This window comes from Brassica napus, chromosome C2 (genome assembly GCF_020379485.1).
Source record: "Brassica napus cultivar Da-Ae chromosome C2, Da-Ae, whole genome shotgun sequence".
Lineage (NCBI taxonomy): Eukaryota > Viridiplantae > Streptophyta > Magnoliopsida > Brassicales > Brassicaceae > Brassica > Brassica napus.
In genome coordinates this window covers 10573527-10597804 of record NC_063445.1, presented here as the reverse complement: position 1 = coordinate 10597804, position 24278 = coordinate 10573527, and the positions used below count along the sequence as shown (strand labels likewise).

General features: G+C 34.5%; 4 protein-coding genes and 1 non-coding gene across 5 annotated transcripts; 3 read left to right on the top strand and 2 right to left on the bottom strand.

Annotated features, from left to right (window-relative positions):
• Positions 1–3042: 3042 nt before the first annotated feature.
• On the top strand, positions 3043–4580 carry LOC106379281. Its single transcript, XM_013819284.3, has 3 exons — positions 3043–3333; positions 3479–3815; positions 3896–4580. The coding sequence occupies exons 1-3, from the start codon at positions 3111–3113 to the stop codon at positions 4347–4349; spliced, it is 1014 nt and encodes a 337-aa protein (XP_013674738.2). The 5' UTR covers positions 3043–3110; the 3' UTR covers positions 4350–4580.
• A 98-nt stretch (positions 4581–4678) lies between these two features.
• Positions 4679–4751, top strand: TRNAF-GAA. The gene has a single exon. It is a non-coding gene; the product is annotated as a tRNA-Phe (tRNA).
• Positions 4752–5165: 414 nt separating this feature from the next.
• On the top strand, positions 5166–8179 carry LOC125582160 (cyclin-dependent kinase B2-1-like). Its single transcript, XM_048748715.1, has 8 exons — positions 5166–5201; positions 5676–5914; positions 6196–6399; positions 6471–6791; positions 6889–7261; positions 7357–7470; positions 7566–7723; positions 7797–8179. Exons 1-4 carry the CDS (start codon positions 5166–5168, stop codon positions 6685–6687), a joined length of 696 nt encoding a protein of 231 aa, XP_048604672.1. The 3' UTR covers positions 6688–6791; positions 6889–7261; positions 7357–7470; positions 7566–7723; positions 7797–8179.
• A 5679-nt stretch (positions 8180–13858) lies between these two features.
• LOC106412648 (lysM domain receptor-like kinase 3) lies at positions 13859–14662 on the bottom strand. Its single transcript, XM_013853562.1, has 2 exons — positions 14610–14662; positions 13859–14537 (listed from the first exon to the last, which is right to left on the bottom strand). The coding sequence occupies exons 1-2, from the start codon at positions 14660–14662 to the stop codon at positions 13859–13861; spliced, it is 732 nt and encodes a 243-aa protein (XP_013709016.1).
• A 2076-nt stretch (positions 14663–16738) lies between these two features.
• LOC106377882 lies at positions 16739–17899 on the bottom strand. Its single transcript, XM_048748714.1, has one exon. It carries the CDS (start codon positions 17897–17899, stop codon positions 16739–16741), a length of 1161 nt encoding a protein of 386 aa, XP_048604671.1.
• Between the last annotated feature and the right edge of the window lie 6379 nt (positions 17900–24278).

Here is a 24278-nt window from a genome sequence, read left to right as displayed (position 1 = left end):
TCAAAAAAGTTCTTCTCAATATGCATGACATCTAAATTATGCCTTAGCAGATGATCCTCCCAGTATGGCAGATCCCAGAAAATACTTTTTTTGTGCCAGTTATGTAGTTCTCCAACAGCATCTACCGGAAAACGCTCATGTCCACCGACGTCTGGCGTCCTTTCTGCACCAAAATCTCTTAGTTGTATCTTCAAATCTTTCCCACAAATTTCCGGAGGTGGACTGTCAAACACCCTCTTGTTCTTCGTAAACAAATTCCTACTCCTACGATATGGATGATCAGGTGGTAGGAATCTCCTGTGACAGTCAAACCAACACGTTTTCCTTCCGTGTTTTAGTTGGAAAGCATCAGTGTTATCTTGACAATATGGACATGATAGCCTTCCATGCGTTGTCCATCCAGACAACATACCATATGCTGGAAAATCACTTATTGTCCACATTAGTACTGCCCGCATTTGAAAGTTTTCTTTACACGAAACATCGTATGTTTCAGCACCTTGAGCCCATAGTTGTTGCAACTCATATATTAGTGGCTGAAGAAACACATCAAGTGATCTCTTAGGATGCTCTGGTCCGGGAACGAGAATCGAGATAAACAAAAACTCTCGTCGCAAGCACAAGTTTGGGGGTAGGTTGTATGGTGTAAGAATGATGGGCCATAGAGAATACTGTCTTCCACTCTTGCCAAACGGACTGAAACCATCAGTACATAATCCAAGGTAGACATTTCTTCTCTCATACGCAAAGTCGGGATACTTTGATTGGAAATGTTTCCACGCTTTTGCATCTGAAGGATGTCTGATCTCACCATCTGTTGAGTGCTCCGCATGCCATCTCATTGGTTGCGCTGTGCGTTCAGACAGATACAACCTCTGCAACCTTTCCGTCAAAGGTAAATACCACATCCCTTTATATGGCACTGGAACTCTTCCACTCGTATCTTTATAACGAGGCTTTCCACAAAATTTGCATGTAACCCGCTGTTCATCCGCCCTCCAATAAATCATGCAGTTGTCGCTGCATACATCTATTACCTGATACGATAAACCAAGACGAGCTACGAGTTTCTGAACCTCGTAGTATGAACCAGGAGCTACATTATCCTCGGGTAGAATACCTTTTACAAAATCAGCAATCGCATCCACACAGTCTTCAGCCAAATTATAATATGTTTTAATGCCCATCAATCTTGTAGCAGATGATAAAGCTGAATGACCATCTCTGCAACCTTCGTACAATGGTTGCTTTCCAGCATCCAACATATCATAAAATCTCCTAGCTTCTGCATTGGGTAAATCTTCCCCTCTAAAATGATCATTTACCATCTGCTCAGTACGTACACCATAATCTACATCTGTTCTAATTGGTTCTTCTAATCTAACCGCTGGCTGAGGTTCGCTAGTACTACCATGTTCATAATCAGTTTCCCCATGATGATACCAAATTTTGTAACTTCGTGTAAACCCACTCAAATATAGATGAGTCCAAACATCCCACTCTTTAATAACCTTTCTATTTTTACAATTAGAGCAAGGACATCTTAACATACCTGTTTTTTCTTCCGGTTGTCGGTGAACTAACCCCATGAATTCGGTTATACCTCGTTGGTATTCTTCCGTAAGCAATCTCGTGTTCGGATCCAAATGAGGTCGATTGATCCAAGAACGAAAATAATTTGAAGAAGACATATTTTTTATGAATCAAATTCGTGTGTAAATAGAGTAAGAGGGAGGATGAAGATATGGAGTGAATGAAGAGGAAGAGGAGTGCTTGTATTTATAGTTTAAATCCTGCCGACAGACCGAGGAAATTCCGACGGAATTCCGACGGAAAAGGCTAGTTCGTCGGAATTTCCTCGGAATTTTGTAAAATCCCCCAACGGCTCTCCAACGGCTATAATATTTCCTCGGAATTCATCGGTTTTTTCCGAGGAACCCATTTTTCCTCGGAATTTCCTCGGAATATTCCGACGGATAGATATTTCCTCGGAATTCCGTCGGTATATTCCGAGGAAATTCCGAGGAAACCCAATTTTGTGCTTCCTCGGAATTTCCTCGGAAATTCCTCGGGATATTTCGAGGATTTCATTTTCCGTCGGAATGTCCGTCAGAATACCGCTGTTTTCTTGTAGTGGTATATCCGCAACGAGGTCTAAGTCAAAGTGTCCACTATAAGTTTGCAATCTCTCTCTTTAGTTGAATCTGTAACGATTACAACCACGATACAATCAAGGGAGAAGATACATGGACAAAGGGTGGGGCAGTTGCCCACCATGACTTTTAAAATTTCAATGTATTTTCTTTAAATTTTTAGTGAATGCCCCTATGTATATACAAAATAATTTCTAGATTCGTCACTGATTACAATTTAGAATCTCTCAAACAGAGTCTTTACAATCCTATCTGAATTTGCAGAACTAATTCCTCGCAAAATCGTGGCGTTTTTATTCTCAACCATACAATTCACAGCATCCCTCTTCCTTATAAGGCTATAACCTATCACTCCAACAAGAATGTCCCTTCATGATGTTATATAATAACCAAACATTTATTTGATTCATTCCCCAAATGATTCATATTTTCCATTCGCATATGATTGCTGGCTTCAGGTCAAACACAGATTATATATAATACATACTCAACAAAATGCATTTGTCCATTTTATTAATACCGAGAAATGATCATTCTACTTTCTTTTCTAACAGCTATATAACTTATATTGCTTCTTTTGTTTGTTTTTAACACATGTTACTTCTTTTAGTTACCTTTAAGAATCAAAATGTTCAGATTATTATGCTCTCTCTTCATTACAAAATTAATCTTAATTAAACGATGCTTAAATTGGAGAAATAGTCACACTTTTACTTTGAAACGAAGTAAAAAGAAAACACGTTAAGTGCAATTGTTGATGGTGTCACCGCGAAGTTCGTCCAAAGGCACACAACCCTTCCCCAACATGGACCTCAATAATCAATTAACATCATAGCCCCTTTATTAAGCAAGCATTTGACTTTTTACTCCTATAAATCCACAATCAAAATTCAATTCTCATCATCACCAACACAATCACCTCTCTCCTTCTCAACTCAAAACCAAAAGGATACAAACATGGAAATCTCAAAAACCCTTTTGCTAGTGGTTTCTCTTGTGGCTGCAACTTGTTTCTTGCAAGCCAAGGCAGCTGGAGTTTACTGTAGCAACCCTTACACTAGATGTTACCGCAAGTACATTCAATGTCCAGAGGAATGTCCAAGCACAACTGCTATGAACTCCAAGTACAAAGTTTGCTACGCGGATTGTGATAGACCCACTTGCAAATCCCAATGCCGCAGTAAGATTTTTTGATACCTTGTCATATAAGTTTCCACATTTCAAAAAAAAAAAAAAAAAAAAAAAAAAAAAGTTTCCACATTTCCCACATTCTTGTGCACTCTTTATTTCAAGAAATGTTGGATCATATGTTTTTTTTGGTATAGTGCGGAAACCGAACTGCAACAGACCTGGATCAGCTTGTTATGACCCTAGGTTCATTGGAGGAGACGGCATTGTGTTCTACTTCCATGGAAAGAGCAATGAAGAATTCAGCCTCGTCTCTGACTCTGACCTTCAGATCAATGGTAGGTTCATTGGCCACAGACCCGCTGGTCGTGCCAGAGACTTCACATGGATCCAAGCTCTCGGGTTCCTCTTCAACTCCCACAAATTCTCTCTTGAAGCCGCCAAAACCGCTACATGGGACAACGAAGTCGACCATCTCAAGTTCACTTTCGATGGCCAAGACTTATCTGTCCCGGAAGAAACTCTCTCCACCTGGTTAGTACTCAAACAAAAACTCAGATTGAATATATATTTTCCAAAATTCTTGAAATCAATATTGTAATCTTGAAAAACAGGTACTCACCAAACAAGGACATCAAGATCGAGAGAGTGACTTCGAGAAACAGCGTGATCGTGACAATCAAAGACAAAGCCGAGATCATGGTCAACGTTGTTCCAGTGACAAAAGAAGACGACAGGATCCACAGCTACAAAGTACCATCAGATGACTGCTTTGCACATCTAGAGGCCCAGTTCAAGTTCTTCAACCTTTCACCAAAGGTCGATGGAATCTTGGGACGAACCTACAAACCTGATTTCCAGAACCCTGCTAAGCCTGGGGTTGCAATGCCAGTGGTTGGTGGTGAAGACAGCTTCAAGACCTCATCTCTCCTCTCCAATGACTGTAAAACTTGCATTTTCTCTGAATCACATACAGAGATTGAGTCCGTTAAGTCAGAGATTGAATATGCAGCTTTGGATTGCACCCGTGGAGCGTCTTCTGGATACGGAATCGTGTGCAGGAAGTAAGGAAGTCGTATAAAAACTTTGCTTACAAGAAGAATAAGGCCAGAGAGCAGTAGCTTCTGCTGGATATTTTACAAAGTAAAATAATTGTCATGAAAAGATGTTATATGTACTTGATATTTACTACTTTGAAATGCGTTTTCTATTGTATCATCCACCATGTATTCTATTTTGTATAATTGTATTAACTTAATCATTATTAATGATATATTACTAATAGACATTGCTTAATTATCAACAAGTTCAGGTAGAAGAAAGAGACAGACAAATATTGTTGAAGAGTTGCAGACGAAGTACATCATTAATTATAACTAATTCAATAATAATTAAAAGCGGGGATAGCTCAGTTGGGAGAGCGTCAGACTGAAGATCTGAAGGTCGCGTGTTCGATCCACGCTCACCGCATAATTTTTCTTTTTATTTATCACGCAGTTGACTCAAAGTCTAATACGTCGCAGTGATAAATAAATCCAAAGAAATTTAAACAATTAAACAAGCTTACACGCGGTGCTAGGTATTCTTCTTTTGTTCTATATCGATTTTGTGCATCCGATTTGGTTTTCTGAGCCGGCAGAACATATATCATAGCTTAGTTTTATTGTTGTCATATAAAAAAAACATTTCTAATCTGTTGGGAGAGCGTCAGACCGAAGATCTGAAGGTTGCGTGTTCGATTCACGCTGACCTCATTATTCTCATTTTTATTTATCACTTAAACCTGTTACGGGTGTGTACTCAAAGTCTAAAACGACGTCGTTGTCGCCCCGCAGTGATAAATAAATCCAAAGAAATTTAAACAATTCAGCATGCTTGCACGCGATGCTAGGTGTTCGTCTTCTGTTCTATATCGATTATGTGCTTCCGATTTGGTTTTCTGAACCGCCAGAACATATATCATAGCTTAGTTTTATTGTTGTCATATAAAAAACATTTCTAATCTGTTTAGAAACATCAATACTCCCCTTATATTATATAACAAATCACATCCATTTTAAAATGCAAAACTAAATCACGTGAATGAAATAGTCTTTAACTATGTGTTTTACTCCAAAGTCTATTAAAAGCTAATAAGAAATACAAAATTAAAATCATGAAACTATATAGACATTATCATAAGAAAAATTAAAATTTAAAATAATAATTTAGAAATGTAATCATATCGGTGCAATAAATATTTGATATCACGAAAAGATAATGAAAACAAATGCGATCAAAATATTTTTGGAGATACCCAATCTTTGTAGGTTATTATCTAAATCAATTTGAGTGTTTTATTTCACTTTAAATTGATATATCTATCCTATACTAAAAGGGATATATGAGGAGTAGGGAGGCTGTCCACGTCCTCAATTAAATCAACCAATAGGAGACATTCGTTTTGCCACGTCATCAGTATTTGTCCTGAAGCTCGAGAAAGTCGGCGAAGGCACTTACGGGAAGGTTTACAGATCCAGAGAGAAAGCTACCGGAAAGACGCGTCTCCATGAAGACGAAGAAGGCGTTCTTTCCACCACTCTCCGCAATATCTCCATCTTACGCATGCTCGCTTGCGATCCTCACATCGTCAGGTTCGGATTCCCTCTCTCACTCTCTCTATTGGAGTTGTGTTAGGGTTTCGTATATCATAGTGTTCGTTTCGTTAGATCTCGATTTCATATTGCTTGGTTGATTCGTTAGATTGGAGATGATTGATCTCAGTTAGGATTTTGGATGATCAATTAGGATTCTGGAGATGATTCGTAGAGTTGATAGATCTCAATTAGGATTCAGGATGATAAACCACTGCATCTCGATCCTCAGTATCTGTTAGTTTCATCTATTTACTTATCTGATTGTTGATTTTCTTCAGGTTGATGGATGTTAAGCAAGGACTGAGCAAAGATGGCAAAACTGTGCTCTACCTGGTGTTCGAGTACATGGACACTGATGTCAAGAAGTACATCAGAAGTTTCCGTCAAACCGGAGACAACATTCCTCCCCAAATCGTCAAGAGCTTGATGTACCAACTCTGCAAAGGAATCGCATTCTGCCATGGCCACGGTGTGCTGCACAGGTATATAATGTTTACAAGTGAGAATGATTTAAGAGAGAAATCTTACTACTTTCTCTTGGTTTTGTTAACAGAGATCTTAAGCCTCACAATCTCTTGATGGATCCCAAGACGATGAGGCTCAAGATTGCAGATCTTGGTTTAGCCAGAGCCTTCACTCTCCCTATGAAGAAGTATACCCATGAGTTAATAATCTCTGTTGATCTGTTTGAGCTCAATGTCATTGTATCTGGTTATAAACTGGTTACCTCCAAGGCGATTTTGATCTGTTTTTTTTTTTCAAATCTGTAGGTGGGTATTGAAGGCTAGAAGCTCTATATTCACACGAGAAAGGATAAAAGAAGGTTAAGTGGCAGAAATTCTCAGGAAAAGCACCAGGACTTACCTGGTATCAGGTGGAATTACTAAATCTTTTCAGAATTGAAAAGATATATTTGTCATTTAGATAGCAAGATGTGATCTAATGAACAATATTTGAAATATCTGTTGCAGGCATACTTTGATGCGCCGGGGTTTAGTAATTTAAGTTTTCTTTTTCCATCTGAAGAAGATTCTTTAACGAAACAAGGAAAATAAATTAGTACGTATTCCTCTTAGTATCACTAGACATGAAAATAAAAGTTTTGTGCTCACTTCACCACCACAGGTTAGTTTATATCTAACTTAGCACCAACATCTTATGCTCATTTGGTATTCCTCTTACTATCACTAGACATTATAGACTGCATACTGGGAAAGTTAACACTGAAACATCACATGAGTGGTGCTATATCTCATGTTCCAAGAGCTCCTGGAAACTGCAGCGTGGGCTTTCATCTTTCGTGTGTGGATCTTATCATGATGAAAAAGCTGTTGGCATTGTAAGGTAATCTATGATGAAATTGGTTTCATACATGATTTAGGTATGCTCACAAAAAAAATCAGTTCACCTAACCAGTCGTCTCTCTCTTTGATGACAAGTACCGGGTGGAGATGGCAGTATCAGATGCATCCGACTCTGCTCTGTTTGTGGCTTTCGATGCTGAGATGAACAAGCTGATCAATGTTCCTGCTGCATGAGTGTCTCAAGACATGGTAACATCAATCAATTGGCCTCTGTTATTTGTGTGTAGCTTTAGTAAAATTGAAAGGACTGTTTAGTTATTTGTGATTGTCCAACATGGCACCAGCATGGAGGATGCACATAACATTGCCTTCCCACAGTGCCTCAGAGACATACTGGGGAGGGCCTTAACATTCCAGCAGAAACTTTCAAGGTTTAATTTCTCATCAAAGCATCAGTCATTCACCTTAACCAGAGCTTCCCCTTCCAGATTTTGCAGAGCAGGTAATCTCTCTCTATATTTACGTTTAAGCACTCCAAGCATTATTGTGTTATGTATACCCTTACTCCTCCACAGGGAGGTGATGAAAACACCGGCAATGATGTTCCAGGAGCTATATATAGAGATACTTCTGAAGCTCTTTAAAGAGGTGCTCCAGTCAACAACGGCGGACCCATTACTCATGTCATGGTGGAAGGCAAGAAACAGCCTCTAAACCTACCAAAAACCATGTTCGCAATGGTTAAGCTTCAGATTACTGGAGCCTAATGGAATGTTGCAGACTTCCAAAGCTGCTTTTTGTCGTTTTCTTAGAAAAAATCCTTAATAAATGTGTACTTGAGCTATTTGGCTATGTATTTCAGATGACTTAGAAAAGAGCCTCCTTCAATTATTTATGTGTACTTGAGCTATTTGGCTATGTATTTCAAATGACTTATAAAATAGACTCCTTCAACTAATTTATGTTTGCTTACACTTTTCAAGTGTATTAAACGAATAACTGGTAACAAAGTCAAATATATTGTTTCACCTGCTAGCTGATCCGTTAAAATGTCTTTTAATAGTTGTATGAATTGTTAAAATCTAACCTTAGCTATTTTGACCCGTTTTAAAGTGCATGTAACATCTCTTCTTAAACACACGTCCACTACAAGAAAGCTATGTTTATGTCCTTTTGCTGATATTGTTAACCAAAGAACTGGTAAGAGATACAAATATATTACAATTCCTTCGCGACGTCTTACATATAGAAAAGTATAACAACTCCTTCTCATCATATTATCGATAATTTGTATTAAAACAGTGAGAGCAAATACATTCCCAGACTCAACCACGTTGTATCTTAGGGTCACACAGCATATCACACTTTCTGTGATAAAAATATCTATGTTGTAGAGCAACTTGCGACAAAATAATACTCTGTCCATGAGGTTCCTTTGTGTACGTTTTTTTTAAAGCGGACCAATGAAAAATAATCGGCCAATGAAAAATAATTAATCAAACAAGTAATAAAAGAAAGATATAAACCTTAGATAGAGTGTCCAGACGAAAATAATAGGCCAATTGTTTTTACAAAATGATCATTTAACTTTTAACTTAAACAATTATAACCGAAAATATTATTTTAGTGAAATATATTATTTATATAAATATAATTATATTTTTTATTTACATAATAGTTTGTAAAGAAATATTTAGTGTAAATAATATCATAATTTTATAAAATACTAAATAAAATTAGGTTGGTTTTCAACTTTCACAAATAAAAAGTATTATTTGTAAACTTAAAAAAGAATTTATCAAAAATATTCTTTTTCAGGAGAGAAAATAGAAAAATATATTGGAGACAAATCCATCTCTTTATGAAATTCCTCTATTTTAGAAAAAAATAGAGGAATACACTGAAGATGGTCTAAGGCATGGCCGAGGTAAATGATCGACGTTGAGATTTCAGGTTTTCTGATTCTTACTATTCTAATGTTTTAATATAATTTGAATATTCCATTTGCTCTATAATATAATGATTTAAAAATATTTTTTGTTTCACTATATAAATTGTTTTTATATTTCAATGTAACTTTATACTTATTGGATACTGAGTGGCCAATTAAATTATGTAAATTACTGTGTAATTGATTAAATTTATCTATTAAATGACAGTTTTCTAAAATAATAACTTTAATATTACATATTTTAATTAAAAATAGAGGATATAAGCCTCAGATAGAGTGTCTACGTAGGCGAAAATAATCGGCCAATGAGAAACTATATTTTTCCCATGTCACCTCCTCTATTTGTTTTTACAAAATAATCCTTTAACTTTTTACTTAAATAATTATAACCGAAAAATAATTTTTGAGTGAAATATATTATTTATATAAATATAATTACATTTTTTATTTACATAATAGTTTGTAAAGAAATATTTAGTGTAGATAATATCATAATTTTATAAAATACTAAAATATATTGGGTTGGTTTTCAACTTTCACAAATAAAAAATATTATTTGTAAACTCAGAAAATAATATATCAAGAATATTCCTTTTTAGGATAGAAAATAGAAAAATACATCGGAGACAAATCCATCTCTATTATGAAATTTCTCTATTTAAGAGAAAAAAAAGAGGAATACGTTGAAGATGGTCTAAGGCATGGCCGACGTAAATGATCGACGTTGAGATTTTAGCTTTTCTAATTCTTAATATTCTAATGTTTCAATATAATTTGAATATTCCCTTTATTTTATAATATAATGGTTTAAAATTATTTTTTGTTTCACTATATAAATTGTTTTTGTATTTCAATGTAACTTTATATTTATTGGATATTGTGTGGCCAATTAAATTATGCAAATTACAGTGTAATTGATTAAATTTATATACTAAATGACAGTTTTCTAAAGTAATAACTTTTAAATATTACATATTTTAATTAAAACTGATTACATTATGAAACAGATAGAGTAATCTAAAAAGTAACTCTATATAGATATGATGACAAAATTGTAAAGTGGTCTCACCTTGAATTTATCTCATTCTGTACATTCCTAATTGTAAGGAGATAATCAAAATCTAATATTATGTTACTCTCAGTATATTAGAAATGGTCGAACCGTAAACCAATTAAGGATGATGTAAGTAAGACATAAAAATGTATTTCCAGTTATCACAAATATATAATAAATTGACAACAACTTAATTATGTCCAACATAGGAAAACATAAGACAACAGAGAAGAGTTTTCATACCTTCTAATATTGTAATATCTCACTATATTAGTAGCTAAATCAGTTTTCTCTAGCACAAATACTCACTCCATTTTTAGAGTTTATGCTTTTCTATCTCATGATATTAGTAGTTTGATAGTACTCAATTACACTAAAAAAGTCTAAATTTACAACATACACATGTTTTATTTACATTTTTAAACCTATTATCTAATTAAAATGATTCTAAAAAAAATTTCAGCATGAAGAGTTAAAAAATATACGATAAAATATAATACATAACGTTAAAAATATATTATCACTGATCACTAAAAAATCATGTTAGTAGTAATAAAAATGAAATGACAACACATTTATTAAACCCATAGAACGGCACGCAACAAGGTGTTATTAAATATACAAACTACAAATTAAATACTCTCAACGCAAACACACATAAAAATGAGACATCATATTTGGATATATTTAAATAAATAGTTTTAAATATATTATATTCTTGATAATTTTAAAATTACTTAAAAAGAAACTAAATTATTAAAAAATTAATATACAAATAAAACTAAAGCAATATTTTGTAGCGTCAAAATAATAAATGAATAAAAAATATCTTATGCTAATAAAATAGATTTTAGATTTTAAAGACTTCTAATTCATGAAATATTACAAAATTCAAAATTTGGTTATTACAATTAATATTTTACCGTTAGATATATTAAAATAATATTCTAGATCAATATTCAATTGTTAGTTTTCAACTATTACACGTAAAAAAATATTATTAAGTACATTTTTTTTAAAAGGGGGTTTTATATTTTAAATAGGTTATTGGAGTACTTTTTCTTTTCGTGAATTTATTCGAGAGGAGATTCCGATCTTTTAAACTAAGACTAGGGCCTTTTCCGGGCTACGCCCGGATTAATTTTCTATAACATTTTTATAATACTCAGATCTTATGGATAGAAAGACAGTTATATGTCTATCAAATACAAAACTTGTTTAATGGTAACTTGGAAACAATTTAGTTTACGCATTTGTATTTGTTTGTCATCTAAAACATAGAGTGGTGAAAGATCTAACTAACTTCATAGCTAAAAATGAGTTTAAGATTTAGATACATGAACCTTTCACTAATTATCTACACATAATTTTCTTGGCATCACTTGTGAAGAAATAAATTGTAAAAAAAAATGTTAGAAAATATGTCTACGATAATTCTCAAATTCTATATACCTTTTGAATTTCAAATATAAATTATATCATGAAGCAGTGTTACAATTATATTTTTTTGGTTACACCAAAGTATTGTCAAGTATATATGTATGAATACAGCTTCAATAAGTTAAATCAGGTCATATCTCATATTTCCTGTATATTTTTTAAAATTATTTTTCTTGTATATATATTTTACGATAGAGATTGCAATAATATGATTAGGATATATGTTAAAAGGTTAAAGTTATCCCTATATGTTACTAAACATAGATATATGTAGACATGTTATATTAGATTTTTTAAATTGTCAAAAGTTTTGATATGATAAACAAAAATTAAGTTGAATATAATATATCAAATAGAGTAGTTTGTTTCTTAATCCACCTTGAGATATTTTCTGCCGTCTTAAAGAATATTGTTTTGTATTTCTGTGGACCTTTTTTAAAAAAATGTTTAAATCTTTTTGTTTAAAATCTTTTGAATAATATTTAACCAATGCAATTTTTTTTTTGATTTGGAAGATACATACACTGATATAGTTTGGTAAATTTACTATATTTTTTGGAAGTATTGCAGATACAAAGGTCAGCAAAAACTTATCGCCAAAAACTTATCGCTAATCTTAATTGTTTTGGAAATTAGGTGTGCCACAATATATACATAACCCAACCCTTTCGATCATCTGATCTTCTTACGGTAGTTTAAAAAGACAATTGGGAATTGATTGAACAACATAGATACTATACAAAGCGGAGTCAGAGTGAAGCGACACCAAGATCAGCGATAGCGAGGAGATATTTTTCCTCCGTTCAGATCTTTTGAAGACAACTTCCGAACTTGTCACTGAAGGATCTCCAAAACAATTACGTCTTCTACTTTATCTGATGGAGGGTTATGAACAGAGTAGACACAAAAAGCTTTACCTCTCGTCTCCTTTAGCATCTCTTGAGAAGGGACTCCTAAAGATATTGGAAATTTGGTCATTTTGAGATGCTTAAGCTATGATTTCCTTGGTTTTATTCTTTAGCCTTGTCGTTTGATTTTATGAGAAAGAAGCAGATTTATAGAAAACTGAATAAATCAAGCATCTTTCTTGTGGAAAAAAAACTAACACTTCTTTATAACGTGTGGGCTTACTTCAAAATATTTCAAAAATTCACCGGTCCATTCTAGTTTCGTATTTGTTCCCATCTTAATCATGGTCTCATCTCACTGTCAATTTTTCCCAAAATCTGATCTCCTTCTCAGGTCCCTGTATATCATCAAAAAAAGATGACAAACCAAAATCAGATTTTCTTCTCAAGTCTCTGTGTATCATCAAAGAAAGATTAAGACGAACCTATTCATCCGAGGTCACGTTTCAAAAAGTAACTCTAAGGCGAAAATTCTAATCAATGAAGTTTACAGAAAACAAAGCAAGATTAAGAAAGTAAACAATCATTTACACATTTACAGAACAGAGTTAGGAAAAATCAAATGGATTTTCGTCTCCATTATGGCAGATGCAAATACTTTGCTTGTTTTGAGCTATGAACAGATGCCTGCATCATCGTTTTCCACAGACAGGTAAAAAGACAGCAAAAAATCTTTGATATAAACTTACTTCAGTAGATGCAGCCCATCGGTTTCCTGAGCTGAAGTAGTGGATGTATCTTAAGCAACGTTGCACCCAGGGGCGGAGGCAGTGTGGAAGAGGTGGAGGCAGCTGACCCCCTTCTTTTTTTAAATATTCATTTTTTGTTAAAAAAAATTGTAAAATAAATTTTCTTTACTTGAAAATGAAATTTAACCATACTAAATTTTTTTGACCCCAATACAAAATGAAATTTTAACTGAATCATAAGCAGCTCCAAACCAATCAAACGACTACAATACCACCAAAGGTGCTACATGGATCATCAATTACAGCTAGCCGGTAGGCCTCACCATAAAGATTTGTGTGCTTCATGACTGCACATGTCGGGTTTTCAGAATCTGATACACAGTTCCAAGCAGAGTCAACATCAAGGTAATTGTGGTATGATCTCTTGCTCACCAGGAAAACGTTTTTTATTGTATGGCTGAAAATTAGGACACGGATTATAAGACAATTTGGCAATCAAAACCAAAAAGTAATTTTACTAACTATTATTACCTTCCCGTAGAGTTGAAACGATGTGGCAATACCGTAGCACTCATTTCAGAAAGGCTCTAGGGAACTAATCTTCTGAGAAAGGCAGGAATACAAAAATTCCTCCATACATATTTTTCATGTCCATGTCTGCCGCTCTGGATCTCGCTTCTAATCTTGGTTGGAAGATCCATTTCTCCGATTCCAAATACAATTGCGATATCTTTCCGGCGACTCTTCCCATCTCCGGCCGGTTCACCGCCTCATCCTCCACGCACTCCAACGCCAACCGCATTAACTTCTCCACCACCTTCACCGGAAATGAATCCCCCAACCTCCGATCCATCCACCTCCTCAACCGCCCCTCTAAATCACCACCATCTCCGCCGTCAACCACCGCTTTCGCCGTTTCAATCACCGAAGTCCGTTCAAAATCCCCTATCGATTTCTCATACCTGTACTTCAACGGCTCCTCCCCGGAGAGAAGCTCAAGCATCATGACTCCGAAGGCGAACACGTCTGATTCCTGAGTCGCAACCCCCGAAGCCTGAAACTCCGGCGACATGTATCCTATCACTCCTTCGAATCTAACGGCTCTGGAATCTCTCGATCCGTCTGTTTCCCCGCAGAGCTTCGCGGTGCCGAAGTGGCAGATCTTGGCGTTGAAATCGGGCTCCGTCACGATCACCGCCGAGCTCTTGATGTGGTTGTGAAGATCTTCAAACGCATGTCTGTCAATATGGTCAAGGTATTCAATGATTATCAGCCTGGATCAAAATTTTGATATTTAATGATTTATAAACAAAGGGAGCTGAAACGTGAAAAGAGTAGTAAAGAACATGATTGAATGAGGGAGAGTGGGTTGAAGAGTCGCCACGATAATAGCCCTCATTAGAGATTATGTATTAATGAGATGGGCTTCGTATTGACCACTGGATATTACTAATGGCCCAGATGCATGGCCTGGTTTTTGTATTGGTCGATTTAAAACTGGTATGACATGGCAAAATAGTGATCTCTGATTAGCTGAATATATTAACTGACGTGGACAGGGTTAGAAGGCTTGGTATTCTGCTTTTAGTATTGTGATAATTTATGTTCTATACATTATTATATTTTTTTACATAACTCTAAAATCTCAGACTTGATTTTTCATATTTTATTAGTTAATTGTGTTACATATAATAGAAATATTTACTTCAAACTAAAAATATTTAAAAAAAAATTAAAAAAATTAGTTATGTACAATTTAATATACAAAAATTCACATACAAATAAAAATGATAAATATAATAAATTTAAATATATCATCCGCGCGTAGCGCGGAAAAAAGATCTAGTATATATAATAGCATAGACTTACGTTAAAGACTTTCAAATTTCTAGAAACACAAAGAGTTATAAGAACAACTTTTTTTATTAGCTTTACAAACTACTCAAAACTAAAATATGTTTCTCTTAGATCATATCTCAATCTTATTGATCTTATGGAACACCTTTCCATTAGATCTCTATTTATATGAAAGACAATTCTCTTTAACATGTGAGATATGGAAAACACAAACCTAACATAAATAGAAACTTCATTTTCCTATTTCTACGTTTCTTTATTGTGTTTATCTTAAAATATTAGACATCTAATAATATGTTAAGTTTCCACAAGCTTAGAATTATCTAACATTCACCCCCCTTAATTCCAACTTGAATTAGGGAGATCAATTTCTTGAACTCCGATTACGCTCCTTATTTGCTTGAACATAATCCTCAAGTAATCTTCCTTCACCACACCATGGTGTGCGAATCCACCCATTGGATTCACATCTTTCTCAAGGTTAGACCGGATGCTCTCCTCGCTTCCGTACCGCATCTTCTTAGAATCGGCCCAATTCTTGTAGAACCTTCTCCTGACCTCTTCACTTAAGTTGCGATGAGTCTTGTGGCTGAAGCTCACTGCAACGATAACTCTGGTCACATCCGCCATCTTACGTACGTGATCTCTGGAAAGGATGTCAGCCTTCTGCTCAACACCCAACACATTTATCTCTGGTTCATCTTCAGCCTTTGAGATCTTTAACCTTGACTGCATTGGTACGTGGGTTGAATCACGCGCTTGCATCTTTGTGTCACATTCCCCTGTGGAGTCGTGTTACACACTTCCACCTTTGTGTCACACAGGATTCCTTGAGCATACCTTCCTTGTTTGATTATGCCTGCTCCTTGAATCACCTCTATGCCAAGGTAGTACGTTAGCTTACCTAGATCTGACATCTCCTCCTTGAATTGCCTAATCACCTTAAGAGAAATTCCCGTCACAAATAGATCATCAACGTAGATGGCTATGATCAAGACGTCACCTCCTTCAGTCTTGCGGTACACTGATGGTTCCTTCGTGCACTTCTCAAATCTCATCTCCTTGAGAACCTGATCAAGTTTCACATTCCATGCTCTTGGTGTCTGGCGTAACACATGCAACCTCTTGTGTAACACACAAACTCGATCCTCTTCTCTTTTCTTCTCAGAACCAGTCGGTCTATCTACAAACTCCCATATCTTGTTTCTTGTGATAGATTTCAACTTGCCTGTCATAGCTTCAATCCAATTTTCTTCACAAACTAGATTGAGCTCATATGAGGCTAACTGTTCTCCTCTATCGGTGCATCCTAGATTGAACATAGCTGAGGCAACCTCTCCTCCTCTATCGGTGCAACATAGATTGAACTTAGCTGAGGCAACCTCTCCTCCTCTATCGGTGAAATCTTTTGAACCGATAGAATGCCTCACGATTATCTGCTGGCGTTGGTGGTGCGATTCGTCTACACAAATCTCCAGGCAATAATCCCAATGGCTTGATGTACGAACCATGGTCTTAGTCGGGAATGAGTCTCTGATTTGCTTCCCTGTGAGACATGTGTCACACACGTCTTCTTCGTGTGTTACACTCGGGAATGAGTGTATAATCTGCTTCTCTGCTAGACATGAGTCACACACGCCTCTTCGTGTGTTACACTCTGCATTCCTACGACCATCTCCTTCCAAACCATGTTGTTCATCACTCCATAGCTTATATGTCCTAGTCGAGCATGCCACCTACATGTAGCATCTTCGTCCCTGACATGCAAACACTCTAGGTAACTTATCTCCATAAGGGTCTTGTAGAGACGGTTTGGAGATCTTGTCACACGAACTAGCAACCTTCCATGAGAATCTATGAGCGTTAAGTAGATATCTTTCATGTTAACCTCACATTCGTTCTCTGTTGCTTGCCCAAGACTCAATATATTGTGCTTCAGGTCGGGTATGTAGTATATGTCTTTGAGTGCCTTCTTCTCTCTAGTCTTGCACACAAAGGTAACCACACCCTTTCCTACAATGTCAACACACGATCCATCACCAAACTTCACCTTCCCTTTGGTGTTGAGATTCAAACTCGGAAAGAACTCCTTGTTCCCCGTCATGTGATTACTCGCTCCATTATCCAAATAGCAGACTCTTGCATTGCCTTTGTCGATATCAAGATTCTTCGGAATCACCTTATCCTCGTTCAAAAACACCACCTCGTGTACATAGAGTGCATCGGCCTCCTCTGTCTCGTTTAGGTTGGTTTCTTGATTCATCTCTGTCTTCTCGGGACATAAAGTTGCGTAGTGACCAGGCTTGTCAGATCTCCAACATATCAGTTTTGAACGATTCTTCTTCGAGTTGTTATTTTCGGTGTGTGACGCACGGTTTTGGTTGTGTGACCTACCTCGACCTCTGCCTCTACCGTTCCTTCCTCTTCCTCTACCACGGGAATTCTCATAGCCTCTCTGACTATTCTCTTCATTGTTCGAAAACATCAGCTTCCCTTGGTCTTCTTTCTGAGTTTCTTCTCCTACACGCTCCTCGTACGCCTTAAGCATTCCAACTATGTCTTCATACCCCATCCAGTTGAGATCTAGGACTTGCTCAAGTGATGCTACGATCTGGATATACTTGTGTCTCGGAAGACCCTTCAAGAACTTCTTGACCATCTTGGATTCTTCTATGTTCTCTCCCAACGAGGTTGCTTTGGATGATAGGCCCGATATCTTCCCTGCGAAGTCATCAACCGTATCGTTATCATCCATCTTCAACCTATCAAACTCCGTCATCAACGTCTGAAGTCTCACCTCCCTTACACAATCAGCTCCTAGGTGTCGCGACTTGATGGCGTTTCAGATCTCTTTTGATGCGGTTTGTTCTCCCACCTGGAGAAACAATGTTTCGGAAACAGATGGAAACAAAAGAGCTATCGCAACATCGTTCTTCTTTTGATCATCTAAACCAGGTTCGATCGTGTCCCACACTTCATGAACACGAAGTAGAACCTTCATCCTCATCGACCAAACTGTGTAGTTTGTTGATAACAACATCGGACATTGGATGGATGTAGATCCAAAGTCCTTCGTGCGTGGAGCCCTAGTCACGTCCACCATCTTGCTTACTCGATCTCTTGTTCACAAGCACCAGGATCTTAAGCTACAATTTAAGCTTAGATCGAGTCTCCAACCTGAAGCTCTGATACCAATTCAAATCTCTAGAAACATAAAGAGTTATAAGAACAACTTTTCTTATTAGCTTTAGAAATTACTCAAAACTAAAGCTCTCAATATGTTTCTCTTAGATCATATCTCAGTTTTATTGATCTTATGGAACACCTCTCCATTAGATCTCTATTTATATGAAAGACAATTCTCTTTAACATGTGGGATATGGAAAACACAAACCTAACCTAAATAGAAACTTCCTTTTCCTATTTCTAAGTTTATTTATTGTGTTTATCTTTACATATTAGACATCTAATAATATGTTAAGTTTCCACAAGTTTGGAATTATCCAATAGACTTTGGTATAAAATCTTTAAATTAATTTTCTTACATCACTACAAAAAAACGCATAAATAACGACGGTAGTTAATTCGTCGTAAAACAGGGTTTACGACGAAATAACTACGAAACTCGTTTTCTCGTTAATCGTTCGTCATAACGTATATTTCCTCGCTAATTCGTTGTAAACTTACGAGGAAATAATTCGTCGTAAAGTGGTATCAGTATATTCGTCGTAAAAGACACGTTAACACTTTCCTCGTAAAATACACGAAAACATTTTCCTCGTAAACTACACGTAATATATTTCCTCGTAAAGTACACGGAAACTATTTCCTCATAAAGTGCACGTAAACATTTCCTCGTAAAGTGGACGCTAAATTTTGTCGGTGTTTACACGTAATGTTTACGAGGAATCTCTGTGCCTTTCGTAGTAAATTCCTCGGTAATATTTATTCAGTTTCCTCGTTAAGTTGGCGTAATTTAGCTTCGAATTTGCTTCGATTCTTTATTTTTTATAAAAAAAAATATAATGAAATAAAAAAAAAATTAAAATTATTTCAAAATATTAAAAACGTAAATAATAAATCCATACGAAAATATTTTATAAATACTTAAGTTTAGAATTTAATATAATACAATAAAAAATGAAAAGAAAAACTAAGGGTTGTTGTTGTTGTTGTTATCCTCCTCTGTACTTCTTCCTCATCTTCTTGTGTGCGGGATGACTCTGGAACGGGATAATTAGTTAACATTTAAAAATCATCTTCCTATATTATCAACAAATTTTATAAACCTATCTACAAATTATTCCCTACACTAACCACCTGATCAAAACTAATTTCCCTAAACTAACCACCTAAGCTAAATTAGAGAGGAAGTAGAGAGGAATACCTTGCTAGGAGAAGGAGAGGAAATGACTACGAAATGAAAAAGTGATTCGGTTCGGTTATATATAAAGACTTACATTTCGTCGTAAAATCCTCGTAACTTTACGACGAATTAGTAAGGCCCGCGTTTTATTTTACGACGAATTAGCAAAGCCCGTGTTTTTGTTTACGACAATTTTACGATGAAAAGTTTTTTTTTTTAATTTTCGTCGTAAAGCCCCCGTAAATTTACGAGGAATTAGCAAGTCCCATGTTTTTCTTACGACGAATTAACAAGGTCCGTGTTTTAATTTACGACGAAAAGTGTTTCAATTTACAAAAAAAAAACTGAAGGAAGTCACCGGCACCAGAACAGTCTTATCAATCCCAAATAGCATTTGAAACTGATCAGAACTATCCTAGTGACAGTGCACGCCCTTCAGGTTTTTTCAAACTATTGTTTAGTTTTTTTTTGTGCAAGTTTAGAATGGGAGTGATGTGCTTATTTATAGAAGTAGATGTGTTTTCATTTTCGTCATAAAATCGTCGTAAATTTACGAAGAAATAGCAAGGTCCGTGTTTTTATTTACGAGGAAATAACAAGGCCCGTGTTTCTTTGTAAGGATTTTACGAGGAAGGTATGCAAATCCCTATCACCCGAAACCCCAAATCCCAAGTTCCTTAACTTCATCTAACACTCAATCTCTTCTTTCTAAACCCCCAATTGAGTTACAAAAAATCAAATTATATAATTTAATTTTCATGATTAAACAAACTAAACACATGCGTTAACTCTAAAAATAAATCATATTTAAGAAAATTACATCATCATTCGGATACATCATTGACATTCTCTTCATCACTAGAAACATCATCATTTTCGTTAAACTTGTTTTCAACAGCTTCGTCTGTCGTATCATCGGGAAGATCTTCATACTCACGATTATGTGGATTAATAAGAAGGATGTCATCAGTTTGTTGTTCAGGTTCCTCGACTTCATTGATGTGTTCTTCTTGCAATGGTTGTTCTTTTCCACCGATTATTCGTCCACGAGATGTGACTTTGACAACGGCAAACCAATTGATTCCTGATTCTCTCATCCGAGGGTATGAAAGGAAGCTGACTTGGTCTGCTTGCGAAGCTAATATGAAAGGCTCGAATTTTTTGTACCTTCATTCACCATCGACATCAACTACACCGAATTTGTTAAATCGAACACCTCGGTTGACGAGGGAGTCGAACTAGTCACATTTGAAGAGGACACATTTCAGCTTCAATAACCCTGGAAATTCCACTTCAATAATCTTCTGCAAGATCCCGTAGAAATTTGTTTAGCCTTTCACACATATTCCATAATTACTTGTCGCCCGATGTCTACCATACTCATATGTATGAAAAGTAAATCCTCGTGTGAAATACATCGGTGATGTGGTGACCTTTGCAACTGGACCTTGAATTAATTCATGAAACCATGTGGGGTAATCTCGATCGTTATAATCAACCTGCAAAAATAAAGAGAACGTTAAAATTAATTAATCATAAATTTCGACGCGAAGTAGACGTAAAATATTTTGTAGTAAATTCCTATTTATATTTACGTCTACGTTACGGCGAAATCTTGTTTCCCCGTAAAAACCACGTTAAATTGCGTCGTTTTTACGACGAAATTTTATTGTCGTTATTTTACGACGAAATTACGTTGATTTGTTTTTTTCTCGTAAGGTTCTCGTAAATAAGACGTACATTTACGAGGACTTATTTTTCTCGTTACATTTCGTCGCTAATTTTGTGTTTTCTTGTAGTGCATTTTAGACAAAATAATGAAAAATGATTTCTTACTTATTTATGTATGAACATATGTTTGCATTTGTTTTTTTTTTTCAAATTATCCTATCAAGATATAATATTTACAATATTTTCTAATTAAATTATTTTATATAAATTTATTATTCAAAATAATGGAAAGATATTCCATTGGCCATGTAACAATTACTTACGAGTTTAATTTGTGATTTTTTTTAAGAAAGATATTTCATTCAAAATTTTAAATTGGAAAAATACAGTAAAACCTCTATAAATTAATAATGTTGGGACTTTGAAATTTTATTAATTTATAAAGATATTAATTTACAAAAGTTTCCTTATTTATACCTATTATTTTAAGATATATTTATACTAAGATAAGAAAAATATTTGATTTTAGTGTATAAACATTAATTGTTATTTTTTAAATTTGATATTTATATTTATTTTATTATATTATTTGGTGTATATAATATATATATTTCATAGAACTTAAATGTGGATTTAGATATAATATTACTACATCTCATCAAAAATATATTAAGTGTTAAGAAAATATAAAGATAATTTCATTGTGAATATAAAACAAACAATATAATAATAGGTTCTTACTTATATAAAAATATGTATACATATAAATTATTAATTTATAATTTTAATGGGACCATATAATTACATAGAATTTTCTAAAAGTTATTATCTTATTATCTTATCGATTTGTGTCACATTTTGAACCAGCACAAGTTGAGACTAGAAAAATTTATTAATTTATAGAAATTATTAATTTATCGAGTATTAATTTATAGAGGTTTTACTGTAGTTTTATTTTTATCGTATCTCGATACATTATGAATTATTATAGAGGATGATATATTCTTATCGTTGATCCAATCTTTTAACCAACTATATTATCATTTTCCCTTATAATAGCAACACACTTATGTGACAAATTGCATAATTTTACATGGAATGTGAAAACTTGTACATCACTTCTATCAGTTTTTGATAGTAAAATCATTTATAAGTATTTATATTATACATAAAAATCAGGTAACATATATATAATTAGTGGCATAACTAAAAATAAATAACTAAAGAGTATTGTAATATTTAATCTTATATTAGACATTAAAAAAAAGTCTAAACTTTTGGTTCTACTTATATATACGATTAATTTCATACCTAAGATCATTTATACATAATAATCAGGATACTATTTTTTAATATTCATTATGATAATTATATATGTATGTATAATTAATATAAAATGTTGTATAACCAGTAAATAGAAAGCAAATATAAACCACGTATTAGTGGTCCAGTAGTTAAACTCAACCTGGGAAGTCATGGGTTCGAGTGCCGCTGGGAGGTGATTATCTTGAGGGACCTTCGGGCCCAATACAGAGAAGGCTGATAATGTGTGGCCACCGGTGGGATTTACATGAGGTGATCACCAGCCCTCATGGATGCTTCGGCGGGCTCCCCGGCTAAGCTCCGGTGGACGGTCATTGGCGTTAGTCGGATCCTCTCGAGGCTCCGGATACCAGGGTCATCAAAAAAAAAAATAGAAAGCAAATATGAAATAACTCTTTGATTGATTAATGTAGGGCTGGGGAAAAAAATTGAATCCGAAGAACCGAACCGAACCCGACCCGAAAAAGTAGTGCCGAACCCAAACCAAAATTGATTAAATATCTGAACGGATTCAAAATTTTGGTATCTAAAGAACTAGAACCGAATCCGACCAGAACCGAAGTATTCCGGGTACCCGAATGTATCCGAAATAGATTTCTATACCCCCTATATAAATATATTTTAGATTTAATGTATATTAAAAACATCCAAAATATATAAGATATTTTTAAATAGTCCAAAATACTTGGAAATATATACAAAAATATTTGAAATATCTATTAATTATCTATCCAAATATTCAAACCAAATCAAATTATATATTAAGTTTAAGTATTTTTGACATATGTTATTCAAATTTATATGTAATAAATTATTATTTTTATATATTTTGAGAAATTTAAAATATATAATGAATTTAAAAATTTTACAAATAATTTTAATGGGTTATCCGAACCTGAACCGAACATGAACCAAAACTTAAAAATATCCGAATGAGGCTGAAATCTTTGACCCCGAAAACCCGAATAGACCCGAACCGAACCCGAATGGGTACCCGAACGCACCCCTAGATTAAAGTATCAAATGCAAAGTACAAGAAAGAAGAAATTAGCCATAATCAATTAATATATGCTAAATATCTAGTTCTTGTTCTTAATCTTTTTTCTCCTTTTCTTTTGTAGTCGTGTTTCCTCGTCCTCTCTTGTATAATTTAATTTAATATATACTAATATTTAAGATAATATTGATCTGATAAAAACTAAAAGGTGTTCAACTGCAAGATAAAGTTAACAACAATTCTTGAAAATGATATCTTAAGTATTCTATTATTTAATAGAAAATATTCTCGACAACCAACTGAAAACAACATAATCATAGCCTTTTGGCTAGCAGCGAACAAATTCGTACACGATAAAATTTTAGATGTACAAAAACATACCAACCTTATTGTTACGTGTATATGAAAACTTGGTTGACCTACAATATACATATTTTAATTTTCTATTTCTTTTATCGTGTATTACATTATATAATTTGTCTAATTTGACCAATATTTTTTTTGAGTTTACACAAATTAACTTCAGTTTGATGATATGCTTTCATATATCACTGGTAATATTGTTTTACATCATAATATATATATATATAACATCTAATAATATTATTTTATTACTTCATTTTGTTTTTTGAAATACAGTAACAGATGTCAGAAAAACATTTTCCAATTAACTGAAAGCTCATAGCTCCACAAAACCTCTCGCATTCGTCTTCATTTTTATTACATTTATTGTAACATTTTTTATACTCGTGTTTAACTCCAAAATCTATTCAAAATTAATAAGAAATACAATATTAAAAT